The sequence below is a fragment of the Cydia pomonella genome, chromosome 10, assembly GCF_033807575.1.
Source record: "Cydia pomonella isolate Wapato2018A chromosome 10, ilCydPomo1, whole genome shotgun sequence".
In the NCBI taxonomy this organism is placed as follows: Eukaryota; Metazoa; Arthropoda; class Insecta; order Lepidoptera; family Tortricidae; genus Cydia; species Cydia pomonella.
This window is the reverse complement of record NC_084712.1, coordinates 8104648-8120765: the sequence shown is the minus strand read 5'-3', so window position 1 is coordinate 8120765 and position 16118 is coordinate 8104648. Positions and strand designations below refer to the sequence as shown.

Here is a 16118-nt window from a genome sequence, read left to right as displayed (position 1 = left end):
CAGTTTTTAAAACGCTTACGGAAAATAATAATGATACAACGGGAGGCTTATGCCTAAAAAAACCGGTTTAGCTATTGCTCGTATCGGTTCTACCAACATGTCATTACTGTCAATGTCATTGTCAAAGTCAAAAGCGCGCGTTACAATATTCTCCTGCTTTTCCGTTTGTTTTTCTGTTATTAAGTGGTTTATAATTATAAGCTATGTATTGCCGTTTTAGAAAAACTGTAAGACGTTCATCTGCTTCAGTATGAATAACCGAGACAAGGATGAAACTGCTCAGGAACGGGTATAACCTTAAGCGGCGACTTAGTTTAGGCCTGTATACACACAATCAATGCTTATTACTCTGCACATCCACAATAGCACAAGAAAAAATGAAATTTCTTAACGTTGCTGAAAAAAATGATGCGGCTAAGAATATTGCCCAGCACTTATCTCGAGGAACCTCCAGGAGGGTATGTATAATATAATAAATGTTAGCTTAATAAACACAATGCAAATTTTTATTACTTCAGGTTTATAAAAATGCATTTTTTTATTATTTTAGCGGGAGGGCTTATCACAATACAACAAAATCTATGAATTTGAAGCTGAAGTGAATCACCAGAAAGCTGACATGGTCATGACTTCTGTATCGGGCCATCTTTTAGGATTGGAATTTGTGGGCGCCTATAAGCACTGGCAATCTTGTAACCCGTTGGTTCTGTTTGATGCACCTGTCTTTAAATACTGTCCTGAAAACTATGAAAAAATTAAGGTATTGTAGCCTAATAAACATATTTTTCAAATTACCTATGATCATTCACTTTTTAGGGTCATTTACCTCTACCCTAATAAAAGGATATGTTAAAACATATTAGAACAAAGTGTAGCAAACTCTCATAATAGTTTTTATTATGTGATCATTAGTCTTGTGTAAAACTATACATGCAATTATTTCCATATTAAGTTTTCCTATTTGCAAAAAATACTGACAACAAAAAGGTGAAGAACTGAACATGAAGGAACAAAGAGACCAAACAAAAATACTGCATAAAGAGAGGGAGAGACTTGTGTCAGTAATTAAATCAAATTTCACACATTTTCAGAAAACTTTAGAAAGAGAAGTTCGCAGCTGTCAAGGATTAATAATATGGACAGATTGTGATAGAGAAGGAGAAAACATAGGGTTTGAAATAATACAAGTGTGCACCGCTATTAAGAACAATCTCCAGATCTACCGAGCGAAGTTCTCGGAGATCACTGCAGTGTCTGTGAGAAGGGCACTTAATAATTTGGAGAGACCAAATAAGAACATCAGTGATGCTGTGGACGTAAGACAAGAGTTGGATTTAAGAATTGGTTTGTATATTTTAGGAAAAAAAATACATTCATTATGGTTTTATGTAGTATGGTTTTCATCAATCATAATCATACCATGCAGACAAAATCGCGGGGAGTAGCTATTATAGTTTATGTCATCCATGATTATGTGCAGATTTGTCAAATTTAATAACATGTTTTTTTTATTATACATTTAACCTTTAAACACATTTCAAGTCATGGCATGCATCTTCGTGAATGACACAATCTATATCTTCTATAAATTTCCAGGTGCTGCCTTCACTAGATTCCAAACCCTGCGGCTGCAGAAAGTGTTCCCGAGTAAATTAGCAGACAGTCTTGTAAGCTACGGCTCCTGCCAGTTTCCCACTCTTGGCTTTGTGGTGGAACGGTATCGTGCTGTGGAAAGTTTCGTTCCTGAACCATTCTGGAAGATAAAAGGTAACTTGGAATACACTTATTATGGTACCATTAGACTAGGTGAACCTGAAGGTGGCCATAGGAATGCCTGGTGGCGATTCAGGCTAATTACTCTTGTTTTGGTAGGTAGTAAAGAAGCTATGAATAAATAAATTGAAATACAGATATAAAACTACATGTCTAAGAAGTAAGATGGAAATCTGCCCGTAATACAATACAATATAAGATTCAAAATGATGAATGGTATAACAAAAAATAATTAAGAATAAAAATTGTAATTATGGTTAAATTACCGTTATACAAGTAAATCCTTGTCAAGTTTTGTTGTTGATAAGTTTTAACTTAAAACTTGTGTTACGTACTTTAGTTGTATTGTATTACGGGCAGATTTCCATCTTACTTCTTAGACATGTAGTTTTATATCTGTATTTCAATTTATTCATTCATACTATGGTTTTCAGTGAACCACACAATGAACGACCTTAGCGTGGACTTCAACTGGGAGCGCATACGGCTGTTTGACCAGGAGGCATGTCAGGTGCTCCAGGACATCTGTCAGGAGAGCCCCACGGCTAAGGTCTGTGAGGTGAAAACCAAGCCCAAGTCAAAATGGCGACCGCTGCCTTTGGACACTGTGGTAAGTTACAGCTAGTCAGCTACGACTATGCTGGACGCGTGACTCGTTATCTCCCGTCCCTTTCGCACTGTACCTAATGAAAAAAGATGGATGCGATTTAAACGAATATTATGGGTCAACAGGTATTTTTAGTCAATCGCGGGACATTTGACTCACGGCAGTTAAAATTCGATTTAGATGTGCTATACTGCGTGCGCCCGCGAGGGACAGAACCTACGCAATGCGACAAAATTAAAAACGCGTTTTAACATTCCTGACAACATATCAAAAACAACCTACGTAATTTGGTCGGGTTATTTGTCGCCCACCAAAGAATGAGACTGTGACATGGACAAACAATAATAGCGCTTTCCCTGCTACTCCTACTGAAAGTTCCATAAGTGCATCTGCATGTCGTTCTGTCATCTGGCCCTACCCCCATTTCATCTCTCTATTATTGTACCTCTATGGATGCGAAGGAAAGGCGAGTGGTCACGCATTTTGTTATTTGGACTCGGGTATAGAGCATGCAATTGCTCGACGACTAATAAAAATCTATCTATAATGACTAAACCAAATCAAAGACGAAAACACTGAAATCCATCTTGAGTTAAATTATCTACTTAAATAGTTCATTTTTTTTTACTCGAAATAAATTAATGTATGTATTTCATTAAGGTCAAACATGGTGCTGCATTTCAAAAGCACCATCTTACTCACGCTTCCTACATTCGTATTTCAACCCCATTGCAATACTTTAGGAACTGGAAAAGTCTGCTTCAAGAAAACTTAGAATCAATGCCAAGGAAACCATGAAACTGGCTGAAAAACTGTACACCCAGGGTTTCATCAGCTATCCCCGTACTGAGACCAACGAGTACCCCAAAGAGATGAACCTGGCGCAGCTCGTGGGGCTCCAGACGGGGGACCCCAACTGGGGGGGCTTCGCGCAGGGCATCCTGGACGGCGGGGGGCCTACGCCGCGGCAGGGGAACAAAAGTGACAAGGCCCATCCCCCGATACATCCTACTAAGTATACAAATTGTGAGTTGTATTTTCATTGCCACTAATATCCATATCCTAAAATGTCAATTGCATGCCAAAGCACCAAAACTTTGTAATGAAGGCCAAAATATTGGTTTGCTTGCAGCCAATATTCTTACTGGAAAGCATAAAGTTTCTGAGGCAATGTATTGTATTGTACATTTGAAATACTTGAAACATTTGTCAGGTAGCATGACACCTCTGTTTAATCGAAATCCTATCGATGGCCGATTTCTTCAGTTCTTTTAGTACAGACAAAGATACATTGATTGAGTTGAGTAGGATGCGTGAAATCTAAGACAATTTCGTGTTTCGAATTTGACAGTGTAAACGAGATGGCGATAGAGCTCCATACATTTTGCAGCAACTCTGATTTGTCAAAAGTTGGCGTTAGATAATTCAGAGAACGCTTTGCGCAGTTCAGCGCCATCTGCTTTGGATGTCAAACTAAGGGGCACGTTTTTTTTTTTTTTTTTTTTTTTTTTTTTTTTTTTTTTTTTTTTTTTTTTTTCTTAGACTTTAACCAATCAACTCTTTGGTATAGAGTAGCTTGAGATTTGTTTATATATTAAATGTAATGAAAAGGGCGGGAAACTTCAGGCGCGGTGGACGCGGTTTTTCGTAACTAGTTTTTGAAATTGTATTTTAAAGGATTGGAGTCTGTATTTAGTGTATATATTTGTAGATTTAGATTCACTTATTAATTATTTTTAGTAGTTAGGTGTATATAGTAATCGGTAAGTGATAATTATATGTAATTTCTTATGGGGGATGGCCAGCCCCCTGACCCTGGGGGAACGATTCCCTCAGGGTCAAAAACACCAATGGATATTTTAATTTCTGCGATAGAGTCATCGATGGATACTGATGTATCAAATACTACGGACGTAACTTTAAAGAGGAAAATACTTTCACGAATGTGTACCAATTGTAATAAAAGAAAACGCAAATCTGGTTCAAACAAGATAAAAGATACAGATTGTGTTTGTGTAAACCAATCAAAATTGAAAGATAATGCCAGCCATCCACAACAAACTGAAAAGCTGAATCCCATTGTAAATTCGAATTCTGAAAATACAAATACACTTAATAACTCCACACCTACTCATGTGCCCATTGGTCGTGACCGCTACCAACAGTCAGATGTTGCACCTTACGTTGTACATGTTCAAAAAGAAGCCAACACTGATGGCACAACTTTACATCCAATAACTTTTGGTCGCTTTATGCGACAAAATAACGTGCAAGGCGTTGTGAACGGCAGTCTTAAACGAATAGGGAGAAATCGTGTCAGCATTGCATTTGCTACATTCACTGATGCTAACAATTTTCTATGTAATGAAAACTTAGGAAAAAACAAATACAATGCTTTCATCCCAACATTCAATGTCACACGCATGGGAGTGATTAAAGGTGTACCACTTGACTTGACTGATGATGAAGTACAGACTTCTATTAACCTGCCAATTGGCTGTGGGCCAATTATTAAAATAAGAAGAATAAAAAGGAAAATTGTTGTCAATAACATTACTCAATTTGTGAATACAGGTACAGTTATACTTACTTTTGATGGGCAAGTATTACCTACCCGGGTGTACATGTGCTACATGGCCTTGCCAGTAGAACTCTATATATATCCTACGGTTCAGTGCTTCCTTTGTTGTCGGTTTGGACATGTTAAAAATCAGTGCCGTTCAAATCCAAGGTGCTTCAAGTGTGGACAAGGTCACTCCGGTGAATCTTGTCATGTAGATGAGGATGACTATCAGTGTTGCTTGTGTAAAGGTTCACATCAAGCCACTAGTAAAAAATGTTTAGAATTTAACAGACAAAGAGCTATTAAAGAAACTATGAGCAAAAGTTGCATCTCTTACATGGAAGCTTCCAAAATTCACCCACCTGTGTCTAAGGTGTCATATGCTGAGGCCTTGCTTGCAACACCATTGTCATCTTCCTCACAAACACAACATGATTTGCAGAGTAACCAGGATATAATACCAATGTTAAATAACCAATCTTATAAAAAAACTGTTTATCTTAAACCCAGAGCTCCTGTAAAGTTAGGCAAAGGGTATGATAGAAATGCACATTCAGAAATAATAAGACAACCAGTTATCCATAGGGAAAAACCTGTGTTTAATAGTAACAAAGAAGAGAAGCCTAGTATTGATGATATAGTAAAAGCTCTTATGAATTTAATGTCCCAATCTAACGCAGTATCACCGTCCAACGTTGCAGCAGTTATTAATGCTTTATACCAACTCAGAAACAATAATAATGGATCAGAGAGCTCTAGTGGTTCAGTGGAACGTTCGCAGCCTAATCAATAGGAAACAAGATTTAATATATGTTATTAATAAATATGATCCCTTTCTACTTTGTCTTCAAGAGACATGGTTGAAAAGGGATTCATTGTTTAAAATACCAGGATATGTCTGTCTAAGAGAGGACAGGCCTGATGGGTATGGTGGTGTGGCCATACTTGTCAAAAACTCATTAACATATGATTATATCACACTACCTGTACATAGTGATGAACTATCTGTTATAGCAGTAGTTGTAAATAGCATTTGTTTTGTATCATTGTATTATAAAAAACCTAATAACAATATTTTTAAAGAAATTGAACAACTTTTTAAGTTCCTGCCTAAACCATTTGTATGCTTAGGAGATTTTAATGCTCACCATGAGTTCTGGGGCTCTGCTCAAACTTTATACTATGGAGAAAAATTGCTGGAACTAATTAGCTCACGTAATTTATTCATATTAAACACTGGATCTCCAACTAGGCTTGCACGAAATCCTAGTGCAATTGATCTGTCCATTTGTACTCCCGATCTTGCTTCATCTCTATCTTGGTCAACTGCAGTTTCCACTTATGGTAGTGACCATTTTCCTATTCTCATTACCTTTCCTTTTTTCAAGAAACCTCAAAGACATGTCAGACATCCCCGTATAAAACATAAGCTAAATGATGATAGATGGAATCAGTATAGAGAGGTTGTAGAGCAAAAAATTAATAATTTATCTGAAATAAGCAATTTAAATATATTAGACAGTTCACAAGCATTTGCCACAGCTTTGATTGAAGCTGCTAATGAAACCTTTCCATTAAAAAGCAGCGGTCCAGAATCCATACCATCCCCACCTTGGTGGGATTCAGATTGCACTCTTGCAATTAAGCAAAGAAAGGAGGCAGAGAGGAAGTATTGTCATGAAATGACTGATAATAACTTTGATAATTACTTAGAAGTTGCTAAATCCACTAAAGAGTTACTTAGAACCAAAAAGTTTGAAGGATGGCATAGGTTTTGCAAATCATTAAGTCCTAATGTTTCTCCATCAATAGTTTGGCAAAACATTAGAAGGTTTAGATCGGCATTTAAAGTCACAGTGAGTAAAATATCTTCACTTTTAGCAGAACAAGTCATGGATCGTTTGGGTCCTCCTTATGTCCCAGAACAGCCTATGATTCTAAGGCCACTTTTGCTAGGTAATAATAATGCTGAAGATGTTTTAAATTCCCCCTTTTCACTTTTTGAACTGAAAGGAGTACTTTCATCAACTAAAGATTCTGCACCCGGTGAAGACGGGATTCCTTACTCTTTCTTGTCAAAACTTGATGATAACAGTCTTTGCTACTTTCTTTCTTTGATTAATAATGTTATGATAACAGGTTTTGTTCCTAAAGAGTGGAGGACTCAAACATTGATTTTAATACAGAAGCCAAATAAACCCAATTCAGATCCCACATCGTATAGGCCCATAGCTTTATCAACTGTACTAGCCAAAGTTGCCGAACACTTAGTAAAAATTCGATTGGAATGGTTTATAGAACATAATAAACTTTTATCATGTAATCAATTTGGTTTCAGGAAAGGTAAATGTACTCTTGACAGTTTAAGCATTTTTACCACAGATATCAGAATAAGTTTCTCTAAAAATGATTCTTTAGTTGCTGCTTTTTTAGATATAAATGCTGCGTACGACAACGTCATAATTTCAGTTTTAAAAAATAAATTAATTCAACTAGATGTTCCTAACTTTTTGATTAATTTTATAATAAATATGTTACATGAAAGGTATATAAAGTATCCATTAGACCAGTCTGGAAATGAAGTCATTAAAAGAACAGTTTGGAAGGGTCTGCCACAAGGATCTGTCTTGAGTCCTTTACTATACAACATTTATACTTATGATTTGGAACTTTCTGTTGAAGGGCAGGTTAATGTTCTTCAATACGCCGATGATTTGCTCTTATATGTTTCTGGGCGATCTTTAGAAAACATTAGTAATATATTATCATCATCTTTGAGTGCCTTAAATAATTGGTTGAATAATAATGGATTAGATCTTTCGCCGTCTAAAAGTTCTGTTGTAGTTTTTTCACGAATGAAAAATATTCCACCTATTAACGTGCATTATAATGGTATTCCATTGGTAATTAAAGATAGTGTAAAATTTTTGGGAGTTATATTAGACTGTAAACTTACTGGACTTCCTCATTTTGAAAATATTGTATTAAGATGTGAACGGAATCTGAACATTTTAAGATGTCTGACAGGAGTCTGGTGGGGGGCTCATCCTTTTACTATGAGATTGCTGTATAACGCTTTGATTAGAAGTGTTTTAGATTATGGCACTTTCCTTCTACACCCTGGAAATGTTAAAGCAATCAAAAAAATTGATTCTATTCAGTCTAAGGCTTTAAGATTGGTCACAGGTGCAATGAAATCAAGTCCAATAAGTTGCTTACAAGTAGAATGTTGTGATCCACCCCTTGCGTTTAGAAGACAGTTCCTCTGTGATAAATTCTTTTTTCGTACTCTGCAATTAGATTCTCATCCACTACTTTCAAAAGTAAAACAATTAGCAGAACTGGTTGGAACCTGTAATTATTGGGCCCATAAGGATTCTCCTTGTCTTGTTAAGAGCTATAAAAAATATCAAAGTTTAGAAGCACCCACTTACAGAAGCGCGACACTTCCTTTATATCAACACGACTACAACAGTCTCATTATAGATCCAGATATTAGATTTAACATAGGCTTATCTAAAAACGATATTAATCCAAAAATAGAATTTATTAACCTTCTTAACATTGAATGGGCTAATTGGCACTGTTTATACACAGATGCCTCCAAACATGGCGATAGGAGTTGTGTTGGTGTTGGAATTTTCCATTCACAATACAAAGGATTACAACTTATCAAACTGCCACCTGAAACTTCCGTCTACACTGGTGAATGTTATGGTCTACTTAAAGCTATAGAATATATACTTATGCTGAAGATACCTAAAACCATAATTTTTTCAGACTCTCGCAGTGCTTTAGAAGCCATAACGAGGTTCCCATTTAAGACTCATAAACAATCTCCAGTTGTCTTTAATATTAGGAATCTTTTATATAAATGTTCACAGAAGAGTTGTGCTGTCGTGCTGGCTTGGATACCAAGCCATGTGGGCATTCCTGGGAATGAAAGAGCGGACCAATTGGCAAATGAGGCTATTCACGTGGGAGACATTGTGCCATACCATAATTATTGTCATGACTTAATAAATTTGTCAAAAGTGTATTTGTATGTGGATTGGAATGAGATTTGGAATAAAGAAACCGCAAAAGGTGTACATTATAGGCATATTCAGCCGTCAATTCCACGGAAACCATGGTTTAGCAAAATATTTTTTTCGAAAACTGTAACTTCTATTCTGTGTAGAATGCGTCTGGGGCATGTTTGTTCTCCGGCGCATTTACACATAATAAATAAAAAGCCGGATCCTCTTTGTTCTTGTGGTGACTATGGGGACCTGAACCATATTTTTTTTGCATGCTCTCTTCATGATCGGTCTGATTTTCTTTCCAGCCTTGAATCATTACGCATCCCATTTCCTACATCCATAATTTGCTTGTTATTTAGTAACTCGTATGATATTTATAAAATCTTATCTGTATTTTTAGAAAAGAATGATATTAAAATATAGTATATAATAATTATAATTATATATATTACAGTAAATCCAATCCTTCCCTTTCCAAATTTTCGTCATATCCGTACTTCCTAATTCCTAGTTTCCCTAACTTTTAATCCCACCCATTACAACTTGACATTGGCTAATGTAACAAAAGCCAGAACAAAAAAAAAAAAAAAAAAAAAAATGTAATGCTTATGACAAATCCATCTTACATTTGGCATAAATAAGAGTTGTATTGTAAGCCATGTAAAATAATTTAAAATATTATAGCCGAAATTATAGCTGATGTATATTTCACTGCACGACACTAAAGAGAATTTTCCACCTCTATTTCTAATTCTCTTTGACGACACGAACCCATATATTGTGCGGTAGCACATATTTTAACACTTTTGGGCCGTTGTGCAATAATGTAGTATTTCCGTACAGCCCTCAATGGCAACGAGCAACGTCTATACGAGTTCATAGTCCGCTCATTCCTCGCTTGCTGCTCCAAAGACGCGCAAGGCCAGGAAACGACCGTCGCCATAGACATAGCCGGAGAGAAGTTCACTGCCAACGGCCTCATGATCATAGCACGGAACTATTTAGACGTTTACCCGTACGACAAATGGTCGGCGAAGGAAATTCACGTTTATGAGGTAAGGGTTAAGGTTTAAATCAGTAAACATCAACAGTGAAAGAATCTACTTTTAGACCGACACATTTCACGTCTCTTACCAAAAATGTCTCTGGAGTTACCAAGAACTCACGTTTCCAGTTTAATATTTGTCTAAACTAGCGACCCGCCCCAGCTTTGTGCGGGTTACACAAAACCTTAGGAAATTGTACACCTAAACCTTCCATTCCATTGTATCACTCTATTGATAGGTGAAAACCGCATGAAAATCCGTTCAGTCGTTTTTGAGTTTATCGCGAACTTACATACTTTGATTTATAAGGTTTAGTGATGTAAGGTCTATCAGAGAGCAAATCGCATGTTTTGACGTATAACACAAAATTATATAAGTAAAAGTAACGTATAAAAGTTATTTATAAGCGATTTTTTTTATTAAAGTTTACGTGTCGTGGACAGATTATTGTCGATCTAAAAGTTGTTTCGCCTGAATAAGGTTCACTGCCAACGGTCAGATGATCAAAGTAACTACTTAAAGATCTATTCGTATGACAAATGATCGTCAATGGAAATTAACATTTATGGGGTACGTAGTAAAGCTTAAATTGAAATAACGCAGGCAGTGTAGTTATCAAGATACTACGAAAGGCATTACTTTAACGGCACCAGAAGTCCATCCATACCTATGAAACGTGGTATTAAGCGAGGCCTAGACTAGCAAGAACATGAATGCAAATTACGTTACATTGCCGTCTACTAAGGTAAACTGCATCCAAAAGTTTGATCAGATACCGCAATGTAATTAAAATTACATGTAAAAGCCGTTGTTTACATGTGTGCATAAGGATTATAAAATTAAATAGTCATTTAAATGTTTTTTTTAGATGGGTCAAACGTTCAACCCTACGAGTATAGACATGGTGGAAGGCAGCACGCAACCACCGCACCTGCTTACTGAAGCTGATCTCATAGCGCTCATGGAAAAACATGGAATAGGCAAGTGTGTTCCACTCTACGTTTGTACAATGTGAATGCTATAAAAATGTTCTTATATTGTACTTGATTAAACAGATAACAACTTGTCGTCATACTATTTAGAGTCAGACCGAGATAAGTTGGCAGGGGTTTTGACAGCATAGACAGTGCAAGTGTTATTTTAAATGTCAAACTTCTATGAAATTATGACGTTTACTTAACACTTGCACAGGCTGGGCTATCAAAATCGTTGCCAACTTAGCTTGATCTGACTATAGACGTCTTTGGCCTAGTCGGTAGTGATCGTGCCCGAAGCTGATTGGATTATCTATTTACTTATAGTTTTAGTAGAAAGTATAATTACATTAATTACAATTGGAATTTACAACAACGCATAACAATCATGTGTAGAATTATCCAATAATATAATGCTGTTGCAGGTACCGACGCAACTCACGCGGAACACATAGAAACAATAAAGAACCGGTCATACGTAGCCTTAGCCGACGCCATACACTTCGTGCCCGGCCTGCTCGGCATGGGGCTGGTAGAAGGCTACGACGCCATGGGACTCGCCATCTCCATATCCAAGCCTCATCTCAGGGCGCAATTGGAAGCGGACCTTAAGGCTATTAGCGAAGGGAGGAAGCAGCCACAAGCCGTTTTAGCTGAACAGGTGCTATTAACGTTTATACAAGCTGACGTTGTTAAAACATAACTTTTTGATTGAAATGAATAACAAAACTATGACATACTTTTTTTTTCTTAATATTTGTGTTCTTCTTCAGTCAGAACAGTCTTCTCCGATTAGTTTCAAATATTTAATGGCTTATGTTCTTCTTAGGAGCTTTTAAGAGACTCGTATGCCTTCAATAATTTGTTTTTATTTCATGATTTTCATACCCAATTGACTTCTAAAATTGATATTTGTCTATTGAGCATACTTCTCATTTGTCCTGTAGTACTGATAAAACCTAAAAAGTCTGAAAAATGAAACAGTTCCATATCGAAATTACCCTGGTATATAAATAAAAATAATGTAATGTGGCAGATAACTGAATAATTGATTCATTGTTATGTTCATCAGATAGCAAAGTATAAAGAAGTGTATCTCACAGTAACGGGCGAGGCCGAAAAGATCGACAGCGCCCTCGCCGAGCGCTTCAGCGAGCGCCCCGCGCCCTACGACCCCGCCGGGGCTCCGGCCTTGGACATGCCTTCAGGTAACGTATACACTATTTCCTACCTTAATTCCTAGATATATGGTTGTAAGCATGTGGTCAACATGTCGACAGGTATCGTTCTACTATGATAAATATGTATATTTTCTACTCTATAACCGAGCCACAAGGTCGAAGATTTATCCCCTGTAGCGAACGCCTCGCGCGCTACGACTCCCCCCTGGATATGTCTTCAGGTAACGTGTACACTATTTTCAAATTTATTCAGTAGATATAAGGTTAAAGATGTGGCACCAGGTATCGGCCTGCAATAATTAAGTATGTGTACAAATTCGACTCTTAAACCAAGATACAAGGTCTATGCCCAAATAGGTACCATTACTAAATATCGTACGAAATAATTACCTACCAAAATTATTACCTTATCAATATCATAATAAATATAAGGTATCACTGGACATTTTTAAAATTTTCCTTATTTTTTACTTAGCAAAGGTTTGTCTCTAAAAAGCTTTTGATCCAGGATTAAAGAAATTAAATTGTAACTGGCGGGTTTCTAGCTAATTGTACTTTTTCTAAATACATGCATATCTTTATAAATTATAAAACTAGTCCCCTGAGTCTTTATACGGTGCAGCCCAGGACCCATTTTCGACACTCAATGACCTACAAAAACCTGAGGGCACAGCCAATATATTGTTTTCTAAATATTATTATTTTATATTATTATTTTCCGTCTCCAGCGCTAAAATGCCCCAAATGCGGCGCGGACATGGTGGTGCGTCAGAAGAAAAATAACGCCGACGAGTTTTATATCGGCTGCCTGTCGTTCCCCAACTGCAAGAACGCCGTGTGGTTCCCCACCGTCGTCAGAACCATACAAGTCTTGAACGATACGTGTCCTACCGTAAGTTGCCTTAAACATTCGCTCTCTCTGTCGTACCCTTATTGAGTAAGAAAAACAAAACAATTCAACATGAGCGTGCATATGATGATGGCAGTATACATTGACAGCGTTACTCTTTAGGCGTCCTTAGCATTTAGCCATAATACGAATCTATTTTTCCACCTTCCAGTGCGGTCCAAACTACAAAAAGCTAAAATTCGAATGGCGGAACAACTCCATAAGCCACTTGTACCCCCCTCCGTACACCTGCTGCATCGGAGGCTGCGATACCACATTCCTAGAACTTATGAAAATTAACCTCTCCTGTGTTAAAGCTGGGGTTGAAAACAGAACACAAAACACGATGAGTTCCAATAATAACCCCCCAAGGACTCTAAATTCTAATAATGTGCCCAGGACAACTGTCGAAGTCATGCCAGCGAGGCAAAACTGGCATCAAAACACAACCGCCCAAATACGTGCTCCAAATCAGAATCAGCCAAGGCAATTTCTACCTCCGCCTCTTGGGAATAGAACTCAAAATCGACCGAACGCTGGAGCCAGAATGCCGACCCCGAGTAGTGGGGATGGGCCAAGTGATGATAATAATGTGCAGTGCGGATGTAATCAGCCCGCTATTATACTAACTGTCAGGAAACAGAACGCGAATTTTGGTAATTGTTTATTTTATTTCATTGGATTCGAGTGGCAAACATATTATAATAAAAGTACAGATTTATTCAATTTGTACAATAATATTGACACATTAGTATCATTTCACGTTAGGACTTATGTATTGATCTGTGAATTGAAATATCGTGATTACTAACAATCATACTTTTACCACTGGATAGAGCTTTTGTCACTACATTTTGGAAATATATTTTTTCTTAATATTCAATCAAATTTCCTGTTTTCGGATCGAGATCTTCCAGCAGAACGCGACCTCAAAATAGCTAAGTATGACAGAACTTTATATTTAAAAGAGCAAAAGGTCGTGCTGATCTTCTGATTCTTTAATATATAGCCCGCTTAAATAGCTTCAATGCATTAAATTTTTCAGGCAAACAATTTTACAAATGTGCCGCTGGGCGAGACGGCGGCGGCTGCGACTTCTTCCTGTGGGCCCCCGACTCCCAGGCCGCCCCGGCCGCCAGCCCGGCGCCACCCGCGCCACCCGCGCCGCGCCCGCCCGACACCACCAGGGGGTGGGGCGTCGCGCCGAGCTTCTCGAGGGACAACTTCCAGCCGAATGAGGATGGCATTAACTGTGAATGCGGGCTGCCTTGTAAAAGGTGTGTATTGTTCTTCAACGTTTTAGTATTTCCAGACCACACCCCGTCCCCCTCGCAACCTCCGCCTCGCCCACAGACGTCCGACACCACAAGGGGGTGGAGCATCTCGCCGAGCTTCTCGAGGAACAACTTCCAGCCGAATGAGGAGGGCATTAACTGTGAATGCGGGCGGCCTTGTAAAAGATGTGTATTGTTCTTCAACGTTTTAGTTGTTGGAGTCCACACCCCATCCCCCTCGCAACCCCCCCCCCCCCCGCGAACGTTCGACTAGTAGATTATGCAACTAAGACATGAAGCGAAAAGGCCAAAAGATAGGTATTTATGGTATGTGTTGTTGCAGGATAACTGTCCACAAAGAAGGTCCGAACAAGGGCCGGCCGTTTTACGCGTGCCCGAAGGACTTCAACTCGCGCTGCAACTTCTTCCAGTGGGCCGACGGCGGCGGCAGCGGGGGCGGTAAGTTATTATAATAAAATCAGATAATTCGTAGAGTAACAACTGAAACACTCACGACTCATTTTTTACAATAAGGTTCACCAATTGCCAGATAGTTGTACCTAAACTACTTAATTCACTTAATTTCTATTTCTACTTTTACTCTAGTAGGGCACAGTCGATATTTAAAAGGCTTCACTCAATAGGATGCTTCTAAGGTAATTTTACTCGTTAGTCGATTATATATATCTCTGCGTATTACACTATTTGCTGGAGCGAGTGTGTTAAAAAAATAGATACTTAATTATAAATCCTTCTATTCTATTATCCTTTACTTGGGGCTTAAATAACCCAGAATTGTAATATGGTTTTTGTCAGGAGAGTGGGACGCACCGAGTGTGACAGGAAGCCGAGGAAGAGGTGGTTAGTTTTTAGTCTGTTATTTTTTTTTAAATAAGTAGTTGCTAGTAGGAGCCAGTGGTGTAGTCGTATCGACGTGCAGTATTGCCAATACGTATCGGCGTCCGTCTAATGTTGATTACTTAGTGCCTTTGAACGAGTAATACTACTACTACCTTTGGTATCCAATTAAGACAATTAGTCCAATTTTCAATGTTTGAAACCTTTAACTTCTGACTGGATACACTGTACGTGGTTAAATCCCTATTATAATATTTGGACAGGAGAATGGGGCACTTCCAGTTCGACAAGCACGCGGGGCCGGGGCCGCGGGCGCGGGCGGGGCGGCGGCGGGGGCGGGCGGGACGGCGGGGGCGGGGGAGGCGGAGGGGGCGGCGACTCGGGCGCGCGCGGCGCCCGGCGCTGCGGCCTGTGCCGCCGGGAGGGGCACACCAGGGCGCGCTGCCCGAACAACGATGCCCACTGAATAAACTGATACTAACTCGTACGGCCCGCTGCACGCACTAAACTTATTGTACGATTCACGTCTGACGGCTAAACAGTAGGATGCATACTGGCCACAGAGGAATTTTAACCTTTTTAAGATTTTAAACGCGCGATTGCCTTATACGACGAACGGAGCGTTGAACGCATGCATTTACGGAATGTGTGAAAAATGACAATGCGCTTACCGCTGCGTTTACCGCGTAAAAGAAAATAGTGTCATTAGATTATCTAATGTAATGTCATTTTTCCTACATTTTGTTGTTCGCCTGCGTTTATCGCATAAAACAACCGCGCGCTTTATAGACTATGCCGAAATGCACTGCATTGCGCCGAACGCAGTTAATTAAAATATGAAACTTAACTACTTTAAGGAAGGTTCAAATTCCTTTGACTGGACGTGCACTTGCAAGGAATTGAATCTTAAGAAAGTGCCAATAATTTAGTT

At 38.6% G+C, this 16118-nt stretch overlaps 2 protein-coding genes across 2 annotated transcripts; both read left to right on the top strand.

Annotated features, from left to right (window-relative positions):
- Positions 1 to 124: 124 nt before the first annotated feature.
- LOC133521990 (DNA topoisomerase 3-alpha) lies at positions 125 to 15354 on the top strand. The gene is made up of 15 exons (XM_061857154.1): positions 125 to 458; positions 551 to 760; positions 1092 to 1344; positions 1597 to 1767; positions 2208 to 2383; positions 3124 to 3406; positions 9809 to 10020; positions 10880 to 10991; positions 11411 to 11646; positions 12058 to 12193; positions 12895 to 13058; positions 13228 to 13711; positions 14101 to 14332; positions 14673 to 14788; positions 15146 to 15354. Exons 1-15 carry the CDS (start codon positions 270 to 272, stop codon positions 15193 to 15195), a joined length of 3024 nt encoding a protein of 1007 aa, XP_061713138.1. The 5' UTR covers positions 125 to 269; the 3' UTR covers positions 15196 to 15354.
- LOC133521989 (uncharacterized) lies at positions 7403 to 9555 on the top strand. Its single transcript, XM_061857153.1, has one exon. It carries the CDS (start codon positions 7475 to 7477, stop codon positions 9386 to 9388), a length of 1914 nt encoding a protein of 637 aa, XP_061713137.1. The 5' UTR covers positions 7403 to 7474; the 3' UTR covers positions 9389 to 9555.
- Positions 15355 to 16118: the final 764 nt, after the last annotated feature.

What these genes read in the sequence shown, in the direction of transcription:
- LOC133521990 (XM_061857154.1), top strand. Translation starts at nt 270, where the DNA reads ATGAAACTGCTCAGGAACGGGTATAACCTTAAGCGGCGACTTAGTTTA. An exon ending in AGAGTTGGATTTAAGAATTG is followed by an intron (nt 1,345 to 1,596) that starts GTTTGTATATTT and finishes ATAAATTTCCAG; the next exon opens with GTGCTGCCTTCACTAGATTC. An exon ending in ACCATTCTGGAAGATAAAAG is followed by an intron (nt 1,768 to 2,207) that starts GTAACTTGGAAT and finishes TATGGTTTTCAG; the next exon opens with TGAACCACACAATGAACGAC.
- LOC133521989 (XM_061857153.1), top strand. Translation starts at nt 7,475, where the DNA reads ATGTTACATGAAAGGTATATAAAGTATCCATTAGACCAGTCTGGAAAT.